At 42.9% G+C, this 27749-nt stretch overlaps 2 protein-coding genes across 3 annotated transcripts in view; one reads left to right on the forward strand and one right to left on the reverse strand.

Annotated features, from left to right (window-relative positions):
• unc13ba (unc-13 homolog Ba (C. elegans)) overlaps positions 1-27749 on the forward strand; it is a 194544-nt gene that overhangs the window by 20961 nt on the left and 145834 nt on the right. Inside the window, exon 3 of the mRNA XM_080894442.1 lies at positions 7741-7840. Within this exon, the coding sequence (XP_080750568.1) occupies positions 7741-7840 (100 nt within the window). The remainder of the gene's footprint in view (positions 1-7740; positions 7841-27749) is intronic.
• On the reverse strand, positions 26244-27329 carry LOC308404413 (uncharacterized protein). Of its 2 annotated transcripts, none has more exons than XM_080894444.1 (2): positions 27106-27329; positions 26244-26790 (listed from the first exon to the last, which is right to left on the reverse strand). In XM_080894444.1, the coding sequence occupies exons 1-2, from the start codon at positions 27185-27187 to the stop codon at positions 26399-26401; spliced, it is 474 nt and encodes a 157-aa protein (XP_080750570.1). In that variant the 5' UTR covers positions 27188-27329; the 3' UTR covers positions 26244-26398. The 2 variants fall into 2 exon arrangements, 1 of the variants encoding a protein (XP_080750570.1); XR_013973116.1 differs by having other exon boundaries at positions 26703-26790; positions 26954-27329.

Raw genomic sequence — 27749 nt, forward strand, 5'->3', positions numbered from 1 at the left:
CCAGATGAGCCCACAGTTTTGTTACGCTTGGCCTAATACAGTTAGTGCAACAGCGACATCCACTTTCCCCAAAATTTTCTTCACCGGTGTCTCAGAAAATACTTTTTAAATTTAAATTAGTAGCAAAGAATTTTAAATATATTATATATATTAAATGTAATTAGCTGAAACAAAATGCTGCTGATTGTGTTTGTTATGGAAGAATTTATTCTTTTTTTTGTCACCACCGTAAGCTGTCCTCATCGACCAACAGCTCTTCTCTGTTTGAGCTCCCCATCACTCTGCCACATTCTCCAGCCTTCTCCAGCCCCGCCACCTCCCCTGACACCCATAATAGAGTATTCATTACTGTAGACTGCCTAGTAAATGTCATCTTGCCTGGCTGTGCTCTACACATCCATGTATAACTGAATATAACTTATTTATTTTCATAAGTCATCGCTGCTTAATTATAAATGACGCTGGCTGCCCCCTGAGAGAGTCCCGCTGCATGCTGGGATTTGTCTTTAGCAAGGAGCTGCTGACAAGAGGAAGGTGTTTGTTTTTTTCACTGCAACCATTTATGGAGATGTGCTTAATGTCTTTCAGATATTTGTTATGATGCCCATATTTTGCATGACAACCGTGGAGGTGTCATAGGAAATAGATGCCACACTTTTACATTTTTACTATAATGTGTTTTAGGTTATTTTTGTTGTTGTGCTTTTCTTTCATTCACTGCCTATCCAGTTGTTTGTTTTCCTCGTTTTTTTTCCCTTTACCCTTGGTAGCTGTCAGTAAATTGGGCTGCCTTCAGCCCTGCCAGTCACCTTGTTCCCTTAATCACAGACCTGGCAACTGTCTTAAAGGAATGATGGATTATTCCCAATGTAACCCTTTCCCTCCTGCCCCCTTTCACTCTAGAGCTGTGCTTGGTGAAGAGAAAGCACTGTACATAGACAGTGGACGTCATTTTAGTTTTATTTTATTTCATAAATGGACAGGTATTATTTATAGATGGAGAAATCTATTGCACCTAAACCTGATGAACGCACGCACGTGCGCGCACACAAAGAACAGTGATTTATGAATGGCAAACTCTCTTTTGTTCCACTACAGTATGACAGAAAAATCACTTTCAGCCATTTCATAATCGCACGGCTCAACATAGAAGAGCCACCTCGACGGGACAACACTTAGCTGCACATCTACATCTAAAGGTCAAAGGTCACTCTTTCGAGGATGCCAATATTCACATTTTGGGCAGAGAAGACATGGTTTGAAAGAGGCTACCTATGTCCACTGTGAACGACAGTCTTTGGACACTGGGTGTGGCTCATGACACCAACTGCAACCTACAGTACAATGCAACTGGAGCCCCCACTCACACCCTGTGTCAGGTGAGCTCAGTGGGTGACATAATTGTGTGGGGCAAGGCCTCACAATGGTTTCACCCAAAACCTCTGCCGATAATGACCCACACGCTTTTGCACACCTTGGCCCATGTGGTGAGGTGCATGATCATTAGTGGGTCACAACCCCCTTAAGGGACAACTTCCACTAAGTCTCCTCCACAGAAGAAGCTTTTTGGATGAGAGTGGAAATGTGTTCAATAAACCTAAAGAAGTCCAGTCGATTTTTTCTTTCCAAGCTCATCCTCCTTAGCTCGTGCAAAATGTTTTTAAATGACTTTGCAAAAAATGTAAAAGTAAATGGTTAAAAAAACGTTTTGTCAGACGTCTAAGTCCCACACTCTTCATTATGCATGATGCATTTGTTTTTATTCACGTTGTACCTTTTAGTTGCTAGGCACTAAGAACAACTTGCTTAGGGTTAAGTCATGTTTGGGAATGACAGCAGCGTAACATTGATGCCATAACCCGGTCTGTTAATGCACTGTCTCTAAAGGGCACTATATGCATAAATGAGAAATGCCAGTGACTTTTGAAAATGGCATTATGTGACACACCAGTAACTGGAACGATCTTAAAACCATTCCCAGAATACTTTGATAAATATGTTGTGTTGTATTTGTGTTCATTCTAGCATAAAATCATACGTTAAAAATCTGGCAGAAATGGAAAACCTAAGAAAATACGCAGAGAGAAATCTTTAAAGTGACCGGATATGGAGACCTGCACTGGTACAGGGTAGAGCCAAAGGGCTTATTCATCAGGGTAGTTAACTAAAATATTGCCATGTTTATGGCGCTTGTTTGAGGCTTTGTATCAGTCATACATTTATTTATTTATTTATTTTAAATCTTTGGGTGTTCAGTGTTGGAGTTACACTATTTCGGATTTAGCACCACAAACTAAAAATATATCTATCCATCCATTTTCTTCCACTCATCCTGGCCGGGTTGCGGGGGCAGCAGCCTAAGCAGAGAAGCCCAAACCTCCCTCTACCCAGCCACCTCCTCCAGCTTGTCGAGAGACATAATCTCTCCAGCGTCTCCTGGGTCTTCTTCAGGCCTCTCCCAGTGGGACATGCCTGGAACACCTCACCCAAGAGGCGCCCAGGAGGCATCCTTGTCAGATGCCTCAACCAACTCAACTGGCTCCTTTTCCATGTCGAGGATAATTTTATTTATTTTTATATAACCTTTATTTATACAGGTAGCCCCATTGAGACCCAATGTCTCATTTACAAGTGAGACCTGTTTCAGACAAGCATATTTTAAAAAGCGGCTCTACTCTGAGCACCTCCCAGAAGGCTGAGCTCCTCAACCCATCTCCAAGGGAGAGACTAGCAACCCTTCGGAGAAAGCTAATTTCTGCTGCTTGTATGTTTGATTTCATTCTTTCAGTCACTACCCACAGCTCGTGACCGTAGGTGAGGGTGGGGACGTAGATTCCCGTTTACTCTCAGCTCCGTTTTCCCTATGACAGACCAGTACACTGCAGCCACAGCACAAATCTGTTGATCTCCCACTCCCCTCAGCCGTGAACAAGACCCCGAAATACTTAAACTTCGACACTCGTCCCTGACCCGGAGTGGACACGCCACCCTTTTCCGGCTGAGGATATATAATTTATTATAATGCCAAATACCTGTAAAGATCTAAACTCCATTAACATATTTTTCAGTTGTATATTTTCAGAACGTGGCTAATGAAGTGTCATATTTTTAAATGATTTTTTATTTAGCCTTTATTCCACATGGCAGTAGAGAGTAGCACTGGACCCGATGTACAAGAAATGGCTCCTGCAGACATTTGAAACCCTCGACGAGTCCAGTTGATGTCTTACCTACTTCCTTAATGTTTTTGACACCTTTGGGTCCACTGTGGTCACCTTGATAAACGGTTCCCTGCGATCTGGCTCTGTCCGCAGGTACTTTAAACATTGAGTTATTCAACATCTGCTGAAAAAGCCTAACCTGGATCCAACACTACAGACAAGCTAGAGACCCACCGGGTTTTAGAAAGTTAGACTCCACAGAAACAGCTCTCCTTAAAGTCACAAATGACCTTTTGATGGGCGCGAACAGGCCGGGGACAGGGGCTCAGGCCTTGTTCTATTGGACCTTAGCTCAGCCTTTGATAGCATTGATTATCAGATATTAATCCACTGCTTAAATCTTTTAGTAGGGATATGTGGATCTGTCCTCATTTATGGCTGATTGAACACTTTTGGTTTCAGTGGGAAACTTTCGGTCAGATGGAGCTGAAATTTCATGCGGTGTCCCACAAGGATCTGTTTTAAGCCCCTTGTATTTTTCATTGTATAATCTGCCTTTAGGCCTTCTCATTAGTTGTTTCAAAATTATTTCCTACCATCTGTATGCAGACGATATCCCAAAGTACATCTCCTTTAAACCTTGTGAATTGGACAACTTCCAATCCACTTCCAATGGACTGTCTTAAGGAAATTAATGGTTGGATGACAAACAATTTTCTGCAGCTGAACGCAGAGTAGACTGGGTGTTTAATTCTTGTTCCAGAGAGTATCATGCCCCAAATCAGGCAACATCTGGGTCCTTTCTCATCCTTGGTAAAGAGTCTTGGGTTAATTCTTGATCAATCTCTGTTTTTTGATGCTCAAGTCTGTGACCCGTTCTTGCTTTTTTCATTTAAGAAATATTGCCAAACTTAGGACTATTGTCTCCAAAGGTGAACTGGGGATGCTTGTTTGTGCCTTCATCTCCTCCCGATTAGATTATTGTGATGCACTCTTTTCCTGTCTGTCAAGGCTTCTTTAAATCCCCTTCAAGCGGTCCAAAATGCCACAGCAAGGCTTTTAACCCACAGTCATAAATTCTCTCATATCACTCCCTTGTTAAAGTCCATGCACTGGCTTCCGGTTGGGTACAGATATCAGTTTAAAATCCTCCTCACACGAGGACAGGCCCCCACTTATATCATTGAGCTTCTGCAGTATGCTATGGATTCTTTTTAAAAATGAACCACATCAACCTTTGTTAGATGGAAAATTGCTGTCTATTTCTACATTACACTACTAACCACTTTATTTCTATAAGCAGGTTTTAAACAGCTGGCCAATGATGTCTTTTCACAAAGAATATGTAGTTTTCAGGTATTCACAGCCCTTATGGCATCTAAAGGTCACCTAGCAGGAAAGGTCACTTTCCTGTACTGCATGGCTGTTTGACCGGCCCATATTTCACATATAAAGACATTTTTGAAACGCCTTTTCAAACTCACACACACCCCTAAAAATAACCAAGGCATGGCGTGGACTGATGTGATCTAGAATTTAGGCTTTAGCTATATTTTACAAACTTGGGCACAGATTCAAATGAAACCTGGATATTGGAACCGAGCAATGGCTGTAATGTATTCATTCATGCAGATTAATGAGCTCATCGCTTACCTCATCTTCACCCCAGAAACACTAATGCTGCTCTTCAAAAGAGAGTAATTGTAAGATGGAGAACGCAGAAGTATACAAGGACACACACACACACACACACACACACACACTATAACACTGAGTGGATTCTCTTGTGTGTAGAGTGGCTACTTGAGGCAGGTAATCAAGCAGGGATTAGGTGGCTGGATGCTCAGACCTCCTCCGTTATTGCCAAATATGCAGACACACTTTGGTTTTGTGTGTGTGTTTAAACATCAAATCACATTTTATGTATTTATTTATACCATTTATGCAGTAAATTGATTAAATAATTTCAGTTTAGTAAAAGAGCAGATTAGTGGGTTAAAATGACAAAGAAGATAATCTAAGAAATGCAAAATTCAAATTAAGTGCTTTTAAATTTTCCACCAGAGTATCACGTGCAGTTATTTTCTGTTCTCAGGATTGTGTCATTCATCACTGCCTTCCAAACCATTAAAAGGCTATAAAGTTTTGTTTTTGAAGTACATTTAGGCCCATAAAATCAAGAATTTGAAAACAATAAGGAACATATTTGGTGTGGGTTAAACGCTCTTATAGTCAGGATGGCCTTTAGTGACAACTGAATTAACTTCTTGGGCAAAATTTGTTGATTTGATTAAACCAACATAGCTCAAAATGTAAGGCGTAATTTCCCTTCTCAAGTACTGATTGCTGGGAAATCACACTGAGCTCTCAGCACCCATGAATCTGCAAAATAACCCTAGTAACCATATTTCATTACAGTTTTGTAAGTTCATTAAATACCTTTCTAATTGCAATTTCTTTTGTTGAGCAGAAAATAGATTTTAAAGGAGAATGCAGTTTATTTGCATGGCAATGTAGATTGTAGGAGTTCTATTTATTTTATAAATACTGACATAATTGATTATGCTATTGATACTTTAGAATAACCAAATGTAACTTTGATGTGACTGAATATGATTTGCGTTACATCTGAGTGCATGACTTGGACTAGTTTTATAAAAGGAAACAAAATAAATTCCGTTTTGCTTGATTAATAAATATAATGTCTGGTTTACCTTCTGAAATGGCGTTTTCTTGTCACAGCTTCTCTCCTGCTCAATTATCATACAACAGAGTGCAGTTTTTAAAGCTATTTCTACTTGTTCATTTCTCTTCACCATCTCCTGGTTTTTTCAGTTTGATCAAATATTCAAGATTTAGAAGGTTTTTTTTTTTAACATTTTTGCTGCATATTTCCTCAAATGACTACACTACTGAATACTATTATTAATAGTAATTATTCTGTTTTGTCATACAGTATCCAATTAAAGCCCATTAAAAATGTAAATGTGTGTAAAGTTCAACTCACACCATTATTTATGTGTTTTGATTATTTTTCACACGTTGCTTTAAGTGTCAGTTGCTGTTTTGTTAGGTTAAGGAAACAAAACTACTTGGTAAAGTTTAAGAAACGATCGGGGTTTGAGTTAAACTCGATATTTTCAAACAAAGTGAAGAATTTACAAACTTTCCCTCCATTTTTTGGCTCACCGGGAACATAAGTGCTGCCTTCAAATAGAAATGATACAAAAAAAAATTAAAGGAACATTTTGAAAATACATCAGTTCTCAATGGGAAAAGGTCATGCTGGCTATGTATGCTGTTACAGAATTAAAGACTACCGCGTTGTTTGATTGAGGTGAAAATTATCGACCTACAGAGGGCTGGATCCAACAACGCCCTGAAAATCTGACAAAATTCTGCATCAGGCTAGTCCTTTTTGTCCAACCCCAGGGCACGGTCCTAATGAGATGACGGATGGTATCCTGCAGGATCTCCTTCCAGATCTATACAAATCACTGAGCTCCTGGATAGTCTGAGGTGCAACCTGGAACCATCGGACGGCCTGAAACATAACGTCCCAGGGGCGTTCTACTGATTTATGCCAGCGAGCACGTGGGCCAGTCAGTGGTATCATTTCCATCCTCCAAGAATTGCCTGCATATTCTCGCCAAGTGATGCCAGGCATTGTTGTGCACCGTATAGGGTCTGATAGTGGATTCAAGGATTTCACCCTGATATCTAATGGCAGTCAGGGTGGTGATGCGTAGCCTGTAGGTTTCTCTGTTCCTCCATGGATAGGACTCCCCAGAACATCAATGACCAACCAGCAAAGTAATAATGCTGAATAATGGTAGAGACAGCAAAATGTTCTCTGTGGCTTTTACTTTTTTTTTCTGAAGAGGCAATAGTAGGAAGGCATGAAGATAAGTTGCAAATATTAGGATTAAGACTTATAAAACAATAAAATTGTTTGTTGCAGCCAGCAGGAAATAAAAATCTAGACATAAAGTTGTCTAAAAATCTGAAATTACTACTGATGCTCCTTATGGAACAACAAAGATTTTAGATGCTAGGAATCATCATAAAAACCTCTGAGGTCTGAGGAATAAATGGTGACGTTGTTTTCTAAAGACCTGATTGGTTATATCAAGCATAAGCTGCTCCAGGTTATACCATGAGGTAGGTCTTTATCTTATAGTGGGTAGCAGATAAATGCTTTACCTTTTCTGTGATAGTAAATTCTACACAGAATTCTCCATCTAACTGGACGTGTGTTCTTTAGTCTTTGTTTCCAATCCAGGTTATTCTTTTTTTTTTTCCTGCTGTGTGCCAGATACACCGATACCTCTGTCTGTTTTCTGCCTCTCTTATCTCGCCTTCATCTTTCTACTGAACTCTTTATGAGACTGCAGTACTCTAAAAATAATGCCTGTTAATCATATGGCTCTGAAGTAAGGAGGCTGTGTGCTGGTTCACTGCAGCTCGCGATGGTAGAAAAGAGCAAAAAGTAGTTGAACCTTCAATAAAAGGCTTGAGATAAAATGAAAAATGTTGTGTGTTAAATAATCAAAGTCTCACATTTTATTTGCTGTTGCAGACAAATTCAACGCCTACGTGACTTTGAAGGTGCAGAATGTGAAAAGCACAACCATCACAGTCCGAGGGGACCGGCCATGTTGGGAACAAGACTTCATGTTGTGAGTACCTCAAACCCTGTTACTGCTTTGCTCTAAATTTCACTTCTCAGTGTATAGTTTTTATGTTTTATCACTTTTATATGTTAATTTAAAAAATGCATTTAAATTATTACATTTAATTCAGTTTCCCTGCTTTTTGCAGCATTTTTAAGCAGTAGAAAGCCTGACAATAGCTTAAATATAAAATGACAGTTCATACATCTTTATGTAGAAACTACATACATCTTTCATCCACTGAAAGATTACGTGTTCTTTTATGGTTTAAATATTGCAACATGGTGCTGTGCTCTGGCGTACAGATTTGCAGTATTCAAATTGAATAATGTGGGGCTGAAGTAATGTATTCCACCCAGCAGAAACTCATTGAACAGATGGCTTTGCTAGACTTGAGAACAAAATAAAGATTTGGTCAATAAGTGAAAGGTGGAAAGCTGGCTGTTCATTTGTCTATAAAAGCCTGTTACATCTGATTTAGCTTTTAAAGTAAAGACCGTCTCTTCCTCCTGCACGTCTCTGTAAATTGCCACCAGATTCAAACCCAGAACTTTGTTTCTGTCTGACAACGGATACGGAAAAGCTGCATTTCCGAAATGGGCTGAGCCTGATGTTGATACTTTCAGTATCACCCAAACTAATCCAGACTTTGAAGTTGAAAGAGATCTAAAAGATCTCTCAAAGACAACTTCATCTTGCACTTTTTAACCAAATGTAGGCAGGACCGTCCAACCACACTTTAGATTCCTGGTATTGGAGGCATATTTAGTTTTGGTTTCATTTATAAGACCTATGCTATAACGCATTGCACCGAGGATCAGTCACGTTATTCTGACTCTAGCTTTGGTTTACATGTTCCTCGTTTACTTTTTTGGCTCAGCGTTGTCACTTTTATTGGCAGCAGTACGACACTAAACTCCTGGGATGTATTAAAGAAAATGCAGGGAGAAATTGGAGCTTCAGGAGTATGTGTCAGCCCTTGGATGAATGCAGGCCAGGTATCCAATGCAAGCTGACTTGTTAGCTGGCTTTAATAGGGCTCGCTGAAATTGAAAGAGCACCAGCCGCCTGTGGGACTCCAGTCGGGCACAGGCTACTAAATGGGAATTTGTGGTTGGAGCAGGTAGGATGGATAGAAAGTGAAATGACATGCCCAGCTCAGATAAGTGGACGAATTGGTGATAAATCTAATGAATTGTCCAGCCAGGTCTGAGTATATGTGAACAGCAGAGGGGGTGCAGCTGCAGCTGAAATAGCTGAAATCCCACTTTACGTTTTTTTTATTGTGATTCCTGAAGTGCTGGTTCTTGGTACTCTTCGATTGGTGTGGATGCAAAACCCATTTTTAAACTGTTATGCAGCTGCCATTTCAGTTGTATATGTCTTGAGATCTGTGTCGGCACATTACTTTTTAATTCCTACAGTAAATATTAAATGTGCATGTGCTTACTGTAGGAAGTAATTTGTTACTTTGTGTGCCACTTTCTTTTTTTGCGGATCATGTAACTAGCAGTTATTAATTTTAAACCCTACGTGTGCTGACATACATGCAGGGTTCGCAGACTAATAAGGACTTTCTTGGCATTTTTATTCTATTTGCCAGTAACTGCTGTACACTGATACACTGATTGCACTGACTGGGAGATCAGTTAAAATAAATGCATGTTATGAATGCATATGGGTCAGGCTAGGATCACCAAGGATGTCTTATACCTCAGTTCTTTGCACAGATATGCTAAGAAGCTCTGTGAGAGTGTTTACAGGCTAAACTAACGAACAAACTAATCACCAATCGTCACAAATGGTAAATGGTCTGTATTTGTACAGCGCTTTACTTAGTCCCTAAGGACCCCAAAGCACTTTACACTACATTCAGTCATCCACCCATTCACACACACATTAACACACTGGTGGTTTTGCATCCACATCGTGGAGAATAACATAAAAGATTTGAGTGAAAAACTCAAAAATCCGTGTGCATGTAATGCCACTCCAAGCACCTGGTCTTACACAAAACAGCGAACCCCAAATCCTGAGTGTCAGGTCAGCACTTTGCTTGAGAAAGCGTGAGTGAATGAGGGGTAAATTTTAAAGTGATAGATAAACATGCTTTATAAATGATTCACTAGTACAACAGTGTGAAATAGTATTTTTCTTTACATAACAGTTTAGCATTTGAATGCAGCTTGTAAAGCGCGCACCAGTATCGCACATTAATCTCCCTCCTCTCCCCGTCTGTCTTTGTCAGACACACACACACAGTTGTCAGTCGTGCATTGTGTGCTGTACAAGGGATACTGATCTTTCCTGCAGACTGATCCCTCTAGACTTGATTAGAGAATGGAGTGGAGAGATTGACTGTGAATCGACATTATTATATAACACTGTCTCCTCGCCTCACTCTTTACCTGTTACTCTGTGCTTTTTCTTCACATCCATTTAGACCGTTATCCTCACTTCTCTCACCTTTCTCTCTTTGGAGAATTAGTTTTCCAGAGTCAGTATGAAGATTTTTTTTTTTTTAGTTAAGTAAAATATTAAGTTTTATGACCTTACCCAAAAAGTTGACTCTGTTCATCTGGATGTAAGAGGTCAGCTGGATGAGTGACAGACGTTTCTCCCACTGAAAACGCTGTGATCAGATGAACAGAATCATCCTTCTGGGATTTCCTTACCTGGATGATTGAGCGTGCATCGAGATATTATGACCTTAATTGTTGAAAAAAGAACCACACAGCCCCCCATGCTGTAGCTAAATGACTAATTAACTCCTGAGTCTCATTAGCAGCAGTTATGCTCAGTGGGGCGCAGAAGCAGTGCGCTGCCTTTGAGCCACGTTCGAGGTATCAAGAAGGAATTTCAAGGTTTCAGTGAGACGGTCATATCTGTCATAGGACCTCCTGAAATGTGTTTTTATGTGTTTTATTAATGGATGAAATCACAACATACCAAAGCAAGGAACTAAGACAAATGGTAATATTTTTTTAAATAAAAAGCATTCACTACATGGGCTTGGCTTCAAGTCATGGGGGGCCTCTGCACTCAGGTTTAAACTGGTGACTCTAGATATTGTTCTAGGTGTTGCTGTGATAGAGATCTGCAGCTGTTCTCGACCCACAGTATATAACACAGTAAATCCAATAATAAAAAACTAAAGAGAAGCTGAAAATTACCTTTTTGCATCTTCTTCTTTTTGTACTGAAATGACATTTTCCAGTGTGATGCATTGTAAATATCAACTGTATTACAAGCAGGACTCACTCTAAATATGGTTGCGTTGCTCAGTGAAGAAGTCACCTCCTCACAGCTGGATAGTGACTGTGCCGAGACCCTGCCAGATGTGCAGTCTGACTCTTAGGCCTCACTGGGAGCACCAGGCACATCTGTGGCTTTAGATTCTTATATTGTTTCTTCTCAAGATTCTTAAAACGGATGATTACAGACAGAAGTTACCGTGCGTTCAGATACAAACAGGGATGGCACATGTCTAAGCTTACACAATGTTTGTGTGCTCATGTTTACCTTGTGTGTGTTAGTGAAGATAGGAATTGGCATGCCTATGTCACACTGGGCATCTGTGTTGATCAGGAGTAGATTTCATAGTGGTGGGATAACCAGCTTCACTGTGGCGTGCTGGTATCTTGGCTCGGATGAAGCTCGGATCAAAGAAAAAAGTCAGAGATGAGTTTGGACTGATACTAGCTTGCACTCAAACGTCATGCCAAACCTTTCACTCCTGCCCAAAATTAAAAATAAAGCTGAGAACAGTAACCGCCTTGCCAGCTGCACTTAGGCCATCCTTTCAAACTCGATCTCTCACCTGCTGATTGCATTCGCTTACTCTGTCTGACACTCTGCAACCTTCTGAAATCCTGATTTCTGATTTTTGAAAGCCACAAGATATCTGTTCTACAAGATATCTGTTTAGGTTGGGGGGGGGGTCCGCTTACTTTGAAAGTAAACAGTCAGAAGACCAACAGTTGGTCTGTTGGTCTTCCATGGTCTCTTGTGTTCTGGGGGCCTCTGGATGTCTGGAGTTTTGATCTCCTCCATACCCACTTCACACCCTGGAGGACGGGGCTGTGGCCCCCCCACACTCCCTAGCAGATCATTACATGGAGAAACCTTTGGAATGCAAGCATGCTGATCCACACAGGTATGCACACATGGGTATTCACAGACGCGGACTAAAGCTTTCTTGGCTGCTGCCTCAAAGCACACTGTGCGCTGTCTATCTTGCGTGCTGCACAATATCGTTTATTATTTAGTAAATATTGATATCTATGACTAGCTAGTTTATTGTGATGGTGCTTTGTTTTCTCTATTATTATGTTGCTCTTTGTTGTTTGCTGTCTCCTCTGTTTGTTTTTTTTGTTTGTTTTTTTTTTTTTTCTCCATACAGGTGACCCAGGAGTTCTTTTTTTTTTTTTCTCTCTCTCTTCCCCCCCCTTCTCACCGTCTCTTCTCCCCTTTGGTTTTCTTTCTTTCTCTCCCCCTCTTTCTCTCATTCATTCCCCCTGTCCTATTTATTAAAAAAAAAAAAAAAAAAAAAAAAAAAATGACAAAGGATGAACTGAAGCTCTGCCATCACGTAATGTCGCATACTGCTGTTTCTGATGTCATTTAAGAAAAAAAAAAAAAAAAAAAAATGACAAAGGATGAACTGAAGCTCTGCCATCACGTAATGTCGCATACTGCTGTTTCTGATGTCATTTAAGAAAAAAAAAAAAAAAAAAAAAAAAAGTAAACAGTCAGTATTTTTCCATGTTTCAACTGTTGGAAGTATTTTGTGTGTCAATCAATGGTCTTTAAGTTGCATCCAGGTTACACTGTAGATATGGATGTAGCCACCTTGATGTCATCTATTCTTGTAACATAGTTTCAAGGCCTCCAGTTGAGCATTTTGGTCATTAGCGTTAATTTAACCCTTTGTGATGAGCAGCAGATAGGTGTGGCTGAGACACCAAAGGACACTCCAACACCCTAAATTATGCCCTGCTTTATTGTCTCCTTTACTCTTAATGGAACCATAATTTCCAAAATGAACATCATCATGTGCTAAATATGAAATATGATCCAGACTATACATACGGGGCTGTTTTCTCAAAGACTTTCATTAAATTTGACTTATTCTTGGAGCCAAACAAGTTGCCCCCTGCTGGCCATCAGAAAGAATGCAGGTTTGAGGCACTTGGCTTCACTTTTAAAGCCCAACTTTATATTTATATTTGTGCACAGGATAATACCATTATACATAATGGTGAGCGAGGACTAATGGTGAGGTTTAGCTGAATCTTAGTGGTAGTAGTAATGGCCTGAATGAGTGTATTTTCCAAAGAGCCTATACCTCTGGAAAGACCGGAGCTTTCTCAGTTAAACCTCGGGTAACGTCACAGGTGGAGATACTGTATAAACATCTGGCAAGGATCTGTATCAGGATAGGATAGAATAGCCCTTTATTGTCATTGTACATGTCCTATGAAATTGTGGAATTCATCAACAAAATTATCCTGTAAGAATCTGTTTCATTATAGCCACAGAGTAACCCAACAACACTCTTGCATGCACACATTCACACAGACAGACTGCAGCCTGCGACATACTTGAAGATGAAAAAAATCAAAAAGTGAAGTTAGGAAAGAGTTAAACAACAACAGCAACAACACAAATGGACTCAACAATACAAACACAAATATTAAACTACTGTATTGTAGCAGTCTTTGAATGAAAGCAGTAATAGCACCAGGAAGGAAATACAAATGTATAAAAAAACATGTTGCTTTAAAGGTCACTGCCAGCTGGATTTGCTCAGCAGAGGTTGTTTCAAAGCTGAGGTGTCCTCGTGGCCACAGCACGGTCACCTCTGGAGACATGCTTTGACTTTGGAGTAACCACAAGGATCCCACCTTAAGGTCTGATGCTGAAAACCGTCTCATACCAGTTCTGCTGTGTAGTCTGTGCCTTATATGCCTGAGCTATCAGTCGAATGCTAAGATCAGTTAATTACTTAGTGTACCTAATCCTGACTTCTCTCCATGGGTCAGTCTGTCCAGCAGTGTGTTGGTGAGCAGGATACAGCATGTCACTGAGTACCAGTGCAACTACTTTGAGATTCAGCTTAGTTGCAAAAGGCCACTACTGCATTCTTTGACATTAAATAGATTAAATCTGCACATTTATTCTCTGTAGATACTGAATGTTTACATTAACTTCTGAAATTTGTCCTAAAAAGAAAACAGACTCAAAAATTATGCACAGATGACGGCCTCGACAGTACAGTTTGAAAGTATTAAAACATCTCTGTCCACAGACACGACCTAAGTCTTTCAGAGATTTAGGGCAAACCCCTGATGAGCACCAGTCACACAAACGGGCCTCCTTCTACACAGGAATACATGTTCCCATAAAAAGCTGCTGTCGAAAACTCAAGAGGAACCAATTTTACACATCACTGCTGCAGCAATTTTCTAAATTTTAGAGATTCTAATTTAAGCCATTTATTTCCTCCAGGAAGATTTTTCTTTATTTTTTAGCTCTGCTGTAGATACGGTGATGGCAAAATGATCAGGATGTTGCTCCATCAGGACCAGGGTGAGCTGTAATGAAGTTTGGCTTAGAAAATACACATTTTCTTGGAGATGAGAGGAAAAATGAGGCGGGTGTGCGTGTGAGAGAGAAATAGAGGGAGATCACAATAAAGCAGCAGTTTAAAGGTGATTCGTGAACCTCCAGCACTGCCTCTCAATCTCAACACACACAAGCAATCTATGATATGTAAAAAGTATACATACTTACCAAATGACTCGTAGTCATCAGGCTATGTACGAACAGATGCTCAGTTGGGTATTTGAGAGGTCACATTTGCATTATTTATGACATTTTTTTCTTGTTGTTTGTAAATTGAGTTTTTCTTCTGCTGAAAGCGTCTATCTAACATCTTATTGCAAAGTCTAATATTTTTCCTTCGGCTATCACTAACTGTCTTGTGCGATCTTAGCCTCCTTCGTTCTTTGTGTCGTGTCTGATCTGTTAAATATGTGTGATGGCTGCTTGGTGGGCTGGTATATGAGACGATAAGCAGTTGAATGTTGATGCCTCTAAACAGACTCATGAGACTTAGCCTGTTGGCCTCTCCTCATGCATGTGAGGATTTCAACTCTCCAGCTCGGTTTGCTCTTGTCTTTCTTTTCTTTTATCACAGGTAAGTGGGAGTGGCTTAGCTTCTTTGTCTCCATTTCCTTTTTCAGTATGTCTCTGCTTGCTTTGGCTCTTTGCTGAATCTGGCTGTTTCATTTAGTCTGACTTGCCCACTCGCTTAAATCTAGATCTCATGATTGGCACAGTTCAGAGGTCTGCTGTGAAGGCGGCTTCAGTAAAAGTTTACTTTTAAAGTTACAGGGGTTTGAAGGGATGTGTAACAGGATGCCACATGGAGCTTATGCTTTATCCCATCATTTCCTCCTGAAAACAGCAGCTTTCACATTTTTCTCTTCAATCTGAAACCCCCTTAGTGTAAGACAACGCGCACATAAAATAGATTTGTTTCGATTCCTTGCCCACGTGTGTGGCCTTTCCTTCAAGTTCTCTGTCAATTAAGTGTTTAACTATCAAAAAAGGGCAACCTTTCCGTCTTTTCACATCAACCCTTATTAGTCTTTGGCCACCGATTTTATCAAGTTATAATATCAGGACTGATCAACATCTTTCTGATCGTAACCTTTTCCTTCACTCTTTTGCACTCATCTAACGTTTGTCTCAGTGGTGTTGTTTATTAGAAAGAGTATTTTCCACCCACGTCTGGCTTTAAAGGAAGCAGTAGTTGGATATTTGAGCAGTTTTCTTAGAGTGCATTAAAAAGTGTTTTGATTTGTGCAGGTGATGTCAAATAAAGGGAAAATGTTTTGTAAATTTGAGCAGGAGCACTGATTCGTAGCTGGAGGAGCAGCTTGTGTAAAGCTTTTCTCACAGGAACACATAAAAAGCTGCTTCACCACTGACTTTATCCGTTATTCTCCGGTGCTCCGGTCTCTCCCTCACAGGACATAATTTCCATCAAGCATTATGCTCAGTAAAAATACATACTTACACATCCTCTCTGGCCTTTCTGTTTTTTCAGTTTCTGTCTCTTCTGTCAGAAACTGAACTCAAAGACATCCCTGCACATGTACGCACTCCCATCTGAGTGTTAAAAATACAACGTTTCATTCCCTTTTACCACAAACCATTCCCTCAATAATGGATGGGCTTTGATGGAGGGCATATGCCAGAGCCAGATGTAAACCTAAGGCACATGTACACGCACACAAACACACATCTGAGCTATGAGTCACATAGTTTGGAGACAGGCTTCACAGAAGGGCAACGTCAGACTTATTTCTAAAATTTGGATTATATGGTATCAAATAAATAATCCCTCACATTAAAATGAGCAGATCATGAGGTACTTTTGTTTTTTGGTTTTGTTTTTTTCCCCTTTCTTTAAGCCCGTTGATCCAGAGCTGACTCTCTCGTTATGCAATGCATTACTTGCCATTAGTCGAGTTCACCTTCATCTTTTTGGACCTTCGAAAATTACACAATCTCCCAAGAACAGATCGCTTCAATAGCGTGGCTGAAAAACCCAGAAAATGTCCAAATGGTGTTTTTGCACTTTGGCTACAAACAAGGGAGACTGGGAAAGTCAAAAGAGCAGAAGTTCTGTGGAAGCAGCTCCCAGTTTGAATTTGGGAGATAGACACCCTCTCTACTTTCAAGATTAGACTTTCCTTTTTGCTAAAGCAGATAAGATGTGTCCCAAAACCTAGGCCGCATCCTTCGGAGAACCGGCCTTCGTGGTCTACGTGGGCTGGGTCCTTCGAAGACTGAGAAGGCCGCAAGTGCGAGGCTGTGAAATGGGACGGTCTAACCTTCAGACGTGCATCACTGCTGTCTTGGTGTAGTTAACTCAGCCATCTGCTCCTTGCTATTTAAAATATAACAGGACACTGCCGTAAATTCTCGACCGTCTCACACTTCTGTTCAATCAGTTTTCTGTTTGACGGTTATTCAGCTGTGTGAAAACCCAGCTGAAACTTAATAGTGGCTGCCATTGTGGGGAAACTGGAACTGGCTGGGCCGTGCTATGAATTCTGGGATATGGATGGCCACAAAGGATACACCTGACCCATCCTTCAAATCTGGGGAAAAGAAGGACGCATTTGTCGGCCGGATTCGGAGGAGTCTATGAATTGGGACAGCCTTCGTCGCATCGCTGTGACGTAATCGGTCTACAAATGCCGCCTCAGGAGGATGAAGCCTAGGTTTTGGGACACAGCTAGAGTTAGGGCTGGATCATGTGACCCTGGATCCTTCCTTAGTTACGCTGCAATAGGTCTAGTCTCCTGGGGGATTCCCATGATGCACTGTTTCTTCTTCACTCACCTTTTTCCACTCACTGTGTTTATACACGTCACATCTGTGGCCATCTTCAGCAGCATGTCTTTGGTTCCGCCAGAGGTTTCTTCCTGTTAAAAGGGAGTTTTTCCTTCCAGCTGTCACCAAGTGCTTGCTCCATTTGTTGGGGCTTTCTCTTTATTATTGTAGGGTCTTCACCTTACTGCTGTTGTAATTTGCTGCTATGTAAATGCTAGGGGTGCAATGATACTCGTATCGATATTGAACCGTTCGATACAGTGCTTTCGGTTCTGTACGCATATGTATGAACAATACAAAATTTTTAATTTATTTTATCAACTTTCCTTCTGACTATGCTGTCTGTGTTGAGCGCTCAGTGGATCTGCGCTTGACAGTGCAGCCTAGGCGGAGTAGTCGAACGCAGATTCACTGAGCGCAGGGCAAGCTAGCAAGACAGAATTGAACCTCCCCCACCCTCATTCAGATCTGGCCTTTGGAACTATTTTGGTTTTCATGTGACGTATGACCCTGATGGTAAGCGCGTCGTGGACAAAAGTAAAACAGTATGTCGGATGTGCCACGCAATGCTCAATTGGTGGGAACTAGTGTGTTAGCGCAGTTAGCTCGTTAACGTGTTGACGCCGTCCAGCCCCATACACGGGGCGATCCGCGGTAGCTCGTTAACGGAGATTTGCCGTGTTGTGGCGTTAACGTCATTTCAGATTAAGGCTGACAGCACTAGTGGGAACACAACGAATATGACTGCACATTTACTCCAACATCATCCTAGTGCAAAGACAAGTGGAAGCAGACAAAAACAACAAGCACGCATGCTACAAACTTTACCCGAGTCATTTAGACAGCCGTTAGCACAGGATTCTCCTTATGGGGACCTGATATGTTTAATATGCTGCTGAGAATATAGCCCAGAAGAAGCGTATTGACGAAGCGATGACGCACAGGCTGGAGCTCGACCAGACGAGGACGAAGACTCAGAGGCTGGGCCAGACGAGGACGAAGACTCAGAGGCTGAAGCCGGAGCCGGACCAGGTGGAGCAGGAGCAGCTGATGCAGAGGCCGGACCGGGCGAGGATGAAGGCTCTGAGGCTGCAGCTGACGAAGCACGGGCTGGAGCTGCGGCTGACGAAGCACGGGCTGGAGCTGCGGCTGACGAAGCACGGGCTGGAGCTGGACCAGGAGGAGCAGAAGCAGAAGGTGGCTGGATGGGCTCCTCGGGCCCTCCAGCTGAGGTGGCATGGTGCTGGACGGGCGGCTCGGACCCTCCAGCGGAGACAGGAGGCTGAACGGGCCCCTCGGACCCTCCAGCGGAGACAGGAGGCTGAACGGGCCCCTCGGACCCTCCAGCTGACATGACGCGAAGCGGTGGCGTCGCCGCAGGGTGCCGGATAGGCACACCTGGGAGTCCAACAGCAGAGGCAGGATAAACTGTTATGAAGGCCCCTGGCTGGACTAGGAGCTGAGGAAACACAGGCTGCTGAGGCACAAACCCAGAGAGAGAGAGAGCAGGTAAAAAGCAGTCTATAGGGCTTAACATCTTAACACAAGAAACCATGAAGTGGACAGTGGTAGGGACCACCAGTTCTGAGCCAGCAATCACTAGGTTCCCAAAGTCTGCATCAGTCCAAAGTGGCTCAGAGGTTACTAGCCCAGTCTGTGTAGTCCTAGGAGAGGTCAACATAAGCTGGTTGGACTCAACCGGTGGTAGTGTGCGACTCAGAGGAGCTGGTTCAACCATACGGAAAACAAGAATTGCCACTCGATCCACAAAAACAAGGCTTAGATCATCAGGAGCTAACTCCTGGAAAAACAGTAAACACACAGGTATGGACCTAACCAATGGCACCGTGGTAGCATGACTGTGGTGTGTTGGATGGATGTGTTTGTTGGAACCCGCACCCGCAGTGATCTGTGGCTTCAGAGTGATGACTATATTGAGTGGAGAGACAGATACAGGTAAAACGGTACGTAAACCATTAACTGAAGCGGGTGACACTTCAGGCTGAGAGTGAGTGGTTACACCATTGTTCGAGGCCAAAATCCTATCTAGTGATGAGTTCACAGAGGCAGGAGAAAATGGTGTCACATTAACCCTGATCTCAGCCTCCATCTCCTGAGTGGAGGTAATGGTGCTGGAGCAAAACAGTTCAAAATCACCCTGTTTATTACCTTCAGGAAGACAGAAGTCATGTTGTGACATTACAGAGTCCAGGTCACCATGATCTGCAGTTATGTTTGCCTCATGATGACTTTTTTTTTTTTTTTTTTTTTTTAAATGACATCAGAAACAGCAGTATGCGACATTACGTGATGGCAGAGCTTCAGTTCATCCTTTGTCATTTTTTTTTTTTTTAATAAATAGGACAGGGGGAATGAATGAGAGAAAGAGGGGGAGAGAAAGAAAGAAAACCAAAGGGGAGAAGAGACGGTGAGAAGGGGGGGGAAGAGAGAGAGAAAAAAAAAAGAACTCCTGGGTCACCTGTATGGAGAAAAAAAAAAAACAAACAAACAAAAAAAACAAACAGAGGAGACAGCAAACAACAAAGAGCAACATAATAATAGAGAAAACAAAGCACCATCACAATAAACTAGCTAGTCATAGATATCAATATTTACTAAATAATAAACGATATTGTGCAGCACGCAAGATAGACAGCGCACAGTGTGCTTTGAGGCAGCAGCCAAGAAAGCTTTAGTCCGCGTCTGTGAATACCCATGTGTGCATACCTGTGTGGATCAGCATGCTTGCATTCCAAAGGTTTCTCCATGTAATGATCTGCTAGGGAGTGTGGGGGGGCCACAGCCCCGTCCTCCAGGGTGTGAAGCAGGTATGGAGGAGATCAAAACTCTAGACATCCAGAGGCCCCCAGAACACAAGAGACCATGGAAGACCAACAGAGGGGCAGCCGCGCCACTGTTCCAGAAAGAGCTGAGGAGAGTCCCAGATGAGGGCTCGCCCAGCAGCCGCGGAGCAGAAGTCAGGGGGAGTTGCAGTGACGCGCCCGTGAGCTCCGCCGGCCCCCAGCTGCGCCTGAGTGACCGAGCCCCAGGCCGAGAGGCCGGGGGCACCCCACCTCCAAAGGGGCCCGAGCGAGCCCCAGGCCCCAGGCCCCGACAAGCGGCCGCCAAGGAGTGAGCCGGTGTGTACCCGGACGCCCACCCCCAGACACAAAGAACCACCAACACACCGACACCTGAGGGAGTCCGCCACCGGCAGGGGAAGTGGTGGTGGGTGGAGATAGGCCTCCAAACCTTGGAGGGCCTGAGGTGTCCCCAGAGAGGTGGCGTCTGATACCCAACCTGACATATAGACACAGACATACAGGCACACACAGACACAAACATCCATTCCCACCCTCATGCTCTCATATGCACTTACTCCACACTCAACCAACGTGGAGACAGACATAAAGAGACGCTGTACACACAATCACACTCCCCAAGCGTACTCTACAAACCGGGTCTAGGTACCCTTGCCCCTGGAGGGGGGAATTGCACCCAGACCCAGGTGGTGTTACCCTTTTCCCTGCGGTGGGGAGAGGCAGACCACCCCGACTCCGCAGCAGCAGGGAGGCCCCACACCCCAGACCGCAGTCGGACGGCCAACTCCTCCTACTAGCCCTCCCGCTCCAGCAGGCCGCAGAGAATGGGGGTGGGAGAAGACTCCAAACCTCCCTCCACCCGCTCATTGTAGTGTTGATGCATATGTGTTCTAAGGTGCAATTAAAACCCAGGAGGGCATGGAGCTACCTGCCAGAGAGCAGCAGGTAAGCGCATAGTCCCTCCTGCTAGCCCTCAATGACTAAGTGTATTTAAAATTGAGAGGTGGGCAACGACGTCAGGGGTGGGGTGTACACCCTGATGGTGATTTGGACTCCGTGATTGTGCCCACCCCCAAGATCCTATATGTATGTGTAATGAGAGTGTGAATAATGTGAATGTCTAAGTTGTGGGATAAAATTGAGGCAGAGGCAGCCAGAAGGGGACGGGGGGGGTAGCCTCCTCTGCACCCTGGTGACATACCCCCACTCCAAGGCCCTGCATGTGTGGGTGGTTGTGGAGGAGCGGGAAGAGGGAGGCAGCTGGAGATGGGGAGGGAAGGAAGGGAGGGGCAGGTAACCCCTCCCTGGGGCCAGCTCCCCCGCTGACCCCAGTAGGCACCCCCACCCTCCGCGACCCGCCAGGGAAGGGGGGCCCAGGCCCATCAGACCGGGGCCCAGTGCAGTAGCGCCCCCCGGCTCCACAGAGCCCTGGACAGTCCACCCAACCCCACCACAGAGAAAACTGCACCCACCCCACCATCCACTCATCTTCCAGACTACATAAGACGGTAAACGCCCAGGCTGAGATCTTCCTCCACCTCTCCTGTATCTCCCCCTCCTGCAGAGAGTTCCTGAAGAGAAGAAAGCTCCTGCAAGATGTGACCATCCCCCCCACCAGTTGAAGAGCCCCCCAGGCGGCTCGACGCACCGGCGGCACCCTGCTCCAGGGCCGGGCCCCCATGCACCCACCCGCCCACAACCCCGGCAACACACCAACCAGGACCCAAGCCCCCGAGGCCCGGCCCGGGCCCCAGCCCAGAGACGGAGCGCCCCCAGAACCTCACGCCCATCCCGGACCCACCCAGGGGCAGCCAGGTTGCCAGGTCAGTAACCCACGTCCGTCAGCACAGACCCTCCCCTAGCCCCGCTGCACGCAGCCGCGAGGAAACAGTCACCTGAGAGCCAACAGAGCCCCCAACCGGACGTGACCGCTACCCCGGGTTGAGCTCCCCAAGGAAGATGCCTCCGGGGAACCCCCCGACGCCCTAAGCCTGTCCCTACCCCCTCACCAATCACAACAGTGAAGGCGGGACCAAACTATGACCCCCCACCCCCACTAGGTGATGGAGCTGATAAAAGGGGCCCAGAGCAATTGATCTAATGTGGTGGCAGAGGCTGTGTCAAGACTAATGTAATCTAATAGATAATTTCTATATTGGTTAGAATTAAGATTATTTTTATTTTTCCAGTTCATGAGGACTGTTTTCTTGGCTATGCATAGGGCAGTGAAGATCATATGGGCTATATTCTTTTCTGAAGTGACATTATCTAAGCTGCCCAGTAGACACACTAAGGGGGAAGTTGGAATGTTACATTTCAGACACTTTGATAAGTCTTCACATATCTCGCGCCAAAACTTCTGCACTGGTGGACAGAACCAAAGAGCGTGGATGTAATTGTCTGGTGTATTGCCTTGACAGTGTGAGCAGTTGTTGGAAGATGTAAAGCCCATCTTGAACATCCGATGACCTGTATAGTGCACTCTATGAAGTATTTTGTATTGTATTAATTGCAGACTGGGATTTTTAATTAATTTAAAAGTTTTTAAGCAAATCTGAGACCAGAAGTTTTGGTCTAGGTTGACTGATAAATCTGCTTCCCACTTTGCAGTAGGAAGGGATATTGATTCATCTAATTTAGAAAGTGTTCTGTATATTTTAGATAATAATTTGGGGGATTTAAGAGTAAGAAAATGTGCCGCACTTAGTGGTGTTTGTAATTCAACTTGACTGAGGTTAAATTTCTTTTTTACTATGGATTTAATTTGTTGATATTCTAAAAACCTTGTCTTGTTGATCCCATATTGTTCAACTAGTCTGTCAAATGGAATAAATTCTGTTCCCTCTAATATATGTTCTAAGTATTTAATTCCTTTACAACTCCATTCTGGGAAATTAATCATATTATTGTTTTGTAATATGTCAGGGTTATTCCAGATAGGTGTACGTTTGCATGGGATTAATGAAGACTCCGTTATTTTTAGAAACTCCCACCATGCTGTTAGAGAAAAGCTGATGTTGATACTTTTAAAGCATTCATGTCTTTTGATGTTTGAGCTAATAAATGGTAGGTCTGAAATCTCTAGATCCTTGCATAGTGCCTGTTCAACATCTAGCCAGGGCTCAACTAAGAAGGTATGTTTTAACCATTCTGAGATGAACTGAAGCCTGTTGGCTAAGAAGTATTGGTGAAAATTAGGCAGATCTAATCCTCCTCTATCCTTGGTTCTTTGTAGCGTTTTTAATCTAATACGCGGGGGTTTATCTTTCCAAAGGAATTTAGAAATATATGAATCCAGAGATCTGAACCAATCTTGTGATGGTTTGTTAGGGATCATCAAAAATAAGTAATTTATTTTTGGCAAGATCATCATTTTTATAGTGGCGACCCTTCCCATGAGTGATATGGGTAAAGATTTCCATCTAGTCAGATCGCCTTCTACTTTCTTTAGAAGTGGGATGTGGTTTAGTTTAGTTAAGTCTGAAAGCTTAGGAGAGACATTAATACCTAAATATTTAATATTTCCGGATTGCAGTGGGGCAGAGGAAGAATTATGGAAGGAGCAGTTAATGGGGAGAACTGTAGATTTTGGCCAGTTAATTGAATAATCTGAAACTCTTGAAAACCAGTTTATTAAAGTAATTACCTCAGAGAGGTTGGTTTGTGTGTTTTGCAGAAAAAGCAACACATCATCCGCATAGAGACTGATTTTATGTTCTATGTTCTTACATTTTATTCCCTTAATTGTTGTAGCCTGTCTAAATGCTGCTGCTAGAGGTTCGATAAAAATTGCAAAAAGTGAAGGGGAGAGTGGGCATCCCTGTCTGGTGCCCCTCAGGAGACAGAAGCTGGAGGATGTCTGGTCATTTGTTCTGATACGAGCTGTTGGGGAATTGTATAATATTCTTATCCAGTTTATGAAAGAGTTTCCAAAACCAAATTTGTGTAAAGTTGCGAATAAAAATTTCCAATTAACTCTGTCAAATGCTTTTTCTGCATCTAGAGATAATATTATGGTTTCGATGTTTTTATCGTATGAGTAGTCTATTAAATTAAGTAATCTACGAGTGTTTGTTGAGGAGTGCCTGCCTTTTATGAAACCAGTTTGGTCAGGATGAATTAAGAGGGGGGTCATTTTCTCTAATCTCTTTGAGAGAGCTTTGCAGATTATTTTAAGGTCTACATTTAAAAGAGAAATTGGACGATAGCTTGAGGGAAATAAAGGGTCTTTGCCTGGTTTTAGCAGGAGACTAATGTTGGCAGAATTCATATTTGGTGGTAGTCTGCCCTTTTCCTCGATTTCCTGCAACATGCTGTGGAATACTGGTGCCAAAATTGTCCAGAATTCTTTGTAGAATTCTGCAGGGAAGCCGTCTGGACCTGGAGCCTTATTATTGGGCATACTTATCAGGGCTTCCTGGAGTTCACTTGGCGTCAGTGGCGAATCCAGTTCCATTGCTTGACTGTCTAGTAATTTTGGAAGAGTTACGTTGTCAAGAAACAGATCAATTTCATTTTTAGATGGGTTTATTTGTGGTGAGTATAAAGTTTCATAGAAATCCCTAAAAATGTTGTTTATTCTTCCAGGATCATATATTGTGTTCCCCGATAAATCTTTAGCAGCACATATAGTTATTTTTTCTTTATTTATTTTTAGCTGGTTAGCTAGAAATCGACCTGATTTGTTACTGTGTTCAAAATTCTGCAAGCGAAGTCTTTGTATAAGGAATTGTGTTTTTTTTATTAATAGTTTCATTTAATTCTAGTTTTGTTTTGCATATTTTGTTCAATGTTTCCTGATCTTGGTGGGACGCGTAGGCTTCTTCTAGTGATTTGATGTTTTTTTCTAATTCCTGAATATTTTTGTTTTCTTCTTTCTTTTTGTGTGATGAGAAAGAAATTATTTTACCTCTCATCACAGCTTTCCCTGCTTCCCATAGAACAGAAGCAGATATTCCGGGAGTGTCATTAAAGTCTAAATATGAAGTCCATTCCTTTTTAAAGTATTTAATAAAGTCTTCATCTTTAAGTAGTGATATATTAAATCTCCAGTTTTTACTTGGCGTAGTATTATTCTTGTGCATTAGTGTTAAAGATACAGGAGCATGATCGCTGACAGCTATAGGATGAATCTCAGTGTCTGAAATGTCACACAGCAGTGAGCTGCTGACCAAAAAATAATCCAGACGAGAGTAAGAGTGATGAACATGCGAGAAAAAAGTATATTCCTTACTGGTGGGGTGAAGAGAGCGCCATGCATCGCAAAGACCAAAGTCATTCATATACTGTTTGATTATATTTGTGGACTGCCAATTACGCTGAGTTCCTGTTGTGTTGAGCCTATCCATTTCTTCATTTAGTCCAAGGTTGAGGTCACCGCCAAGAATGAGTGTGCAATCAAGGTGTTCAGAGAGTGCACTAAAAAAACCGTGGAAGAATGAGGGTTCATCAACATTTGGACCATATATACTAACAATACATAGTTTTTTGTTCAATATTGATAGTTTAATAATTAGAAATCTACCCTCTGGATCTATAACTGTATCGAGTACTGTAAAATTAACATTTTTATGTATTAAAATTGCTACTCCCCGTTGTCTAGAATTATAACCGGCTGCAAACACGTTAGGAAACTCAGGTGTTTTAAGTTCATTTAAACCTGTGACAGGTTTGTGAGTTTCTTGTAATAAAACAACATCTGCCTGTAGTTTTTTAAGCTGGTTAAATATTTTTAACCTCTTTCCTCTGGTGCCAGCTCCATTTACATTCCATGTGACAAACCTCAGCATGCCCTTAATTGTGCGTGTATGTCTAATGATGTATGCTGGGTGTTTCGTTTAGACAGGTGGAGAGAATATGGAAACATCCCTTGTTTGTAAAATAGAAAGGGAAAAAGAAGTGTGGTGAGAGACTCCATAAGTCTGACTATGTGTGTGAATATTCACTAATATGAACAAGCGTGGCTTGCTTATGTGTCCTGCAAGTCTGTGCGTGCTGTGAGGCTGTTGTGAATGTGCTGCCGTTGAGCTGATGTGTTTGCGTGATCGTGTTGTGAAAATATGGAGAAATAAAGGGTGTTGTTTGTAGGTGAGTGGGGAAGTAGGTGACCACAGCAGTGAAAGACAAGAGAAAGAAAGAAACCACATGAACTGTGAGCGACAAAAAAAAAAAAAGAAACGAAACGGAAACATTCCAATTAAAGCAATGACGGAGGGTGACGGTGTTATATCTGCTATGACATCATATTGATATTACTAGGTTAAACTCATGTTAAAGGAGAGAGTGTGAATGAATAAGAAAAGAGTGTAGCGGGTTCTTATCTGGAGTGCAGTTAATATAACCACGGTGTGGTGCCGAGGTCGCGGTAAAGCTGTCCGTCCACGTAGAGCCGGTCCACAGCGATGACAGCACGGGAGCCTTTCTGGATAAAGCTACGTCGAACTGGGAACAGGACCTTGCGTCGTTCCAGGATCTCTTTGGGGAACTGGTCGTTCACGCTGAAGTCCGTTCCTTTCAGCTCTCTGCCGCGACTCTTCACCTGTTCCTTCTGTTTGAATTGACTGAATTTGGCCACAATAGGCCGTGGTCTCCCGGTCCGCGACTGCGCGCCCCCCAAGCGATGTACTCTATCGAAGTCGATGTTCTTTACGGTGTCCTCCGGCAGCTTCAGGTGGATTTTAATGAAGTTTTTCACCGTTGCCTCTGCGTCCTCTCCGGCAGTTTCTGGAATACCAGAAAACACAAGATTATCTCTCATGCTACGGGCTTGTAGATCGATAACGGACTCTTTTATTTTTTTATTTTCAATGTTTAGCTGGGTCACGTTATCGGTGAGAGATTTAACCGACTCCCGTAGCGTGGCATTTTCAGCGGCAAGCGTTTCCACCTGCTGCTGGCTGAATTCCAGGGATTCTCTCAGAGATTTAAATTCCCGGTGTAAAATCTCCACCAGGGACAGCCTCGCATCGAAACTGGACAATCGCTTGTCGATTGACTCCAGGATTTCTGCGATGTCTTTGCCGGCAGGCGATGTTGTACCGGGGGAGTCTGCCTGGCGACTTCTCTTCGATGACGGCGTCTCGATTTTGGCCGGGGAAGATGCACTCTGGGCCTTATGCATTACTAAATCTTGAAAACAGCGGTCGATGTAATCTTGGAGAGCGTCTAAACTCTCCCCGTTGTCCTCCAGGGTGTTAGAGATGATAAAACAGATGTTGTTAGTTATATGACAATTGATTAGTATATTTGGTAATACTGAAGCTTGGAAAAACTTTGTTAAACTCTATGCTACCATTTGCTTTTTCTCCGCCAAAATCTCCGGCGTCTGACGTCACCTACAACATCACTTCCGTCACTTACCTCATGATGACTTAACATGGGTTCATGATCAGTGTTCACAGTTTTCCGTTCGTGAGAAACAAGTGTAGCTGGGCAAACCGGAGCACTAGTTATGCTTCCGTTACCTTCATTCAGAGACTGGTGAAGGAGCAGGGCCGGGTCAGGAGGGAAGACATTAGCCACCGGCAACTCAGACTTGGTTGGAACTGCAGACACGGAAAGGGACACAAAAGGAAACACCTCCCTCCCACTATCAACATGAGAAGCAGTGGAAGTCTTTCTCAGTCTATGTGTGGATTCAAAGGTCCCTGCAGGAGTGAGTGAATTAGTCGTGAATGACTGAG

Source organism: Rhamphochromis sp. 'chilingali' (genome assembly GCF_963969265.1).
Source record: "Rhamphochromis sp. 'chilingali' genome assembly, chromosome: 10".
NCBI classification, from domain to species: Eukaryota; Metazoa; Chordata; class Actinopteri; order Cichliformes; family Cichlidae; genus Rhamphochromis; species Rhamphochromis sp. 'chilingali'.

Bases quoted from the DNA above. Each gene is read 5' to 3' on its own strand.
- LOC308404413 (XM_080894444.1), bottom strand. From the start codon at position 27,187: ATGCATAAGGCCCAGAGTGCATCTTCCCCGGCCAAAATCGAGACGCCG. The intron at 26,791-27,105 runs GTACAACATCGC...CTGGTATTCCAG, and splicing joins TCGCCAGGCAGACTCCCCCG to AAACTGCCGGAGAGGACGCA.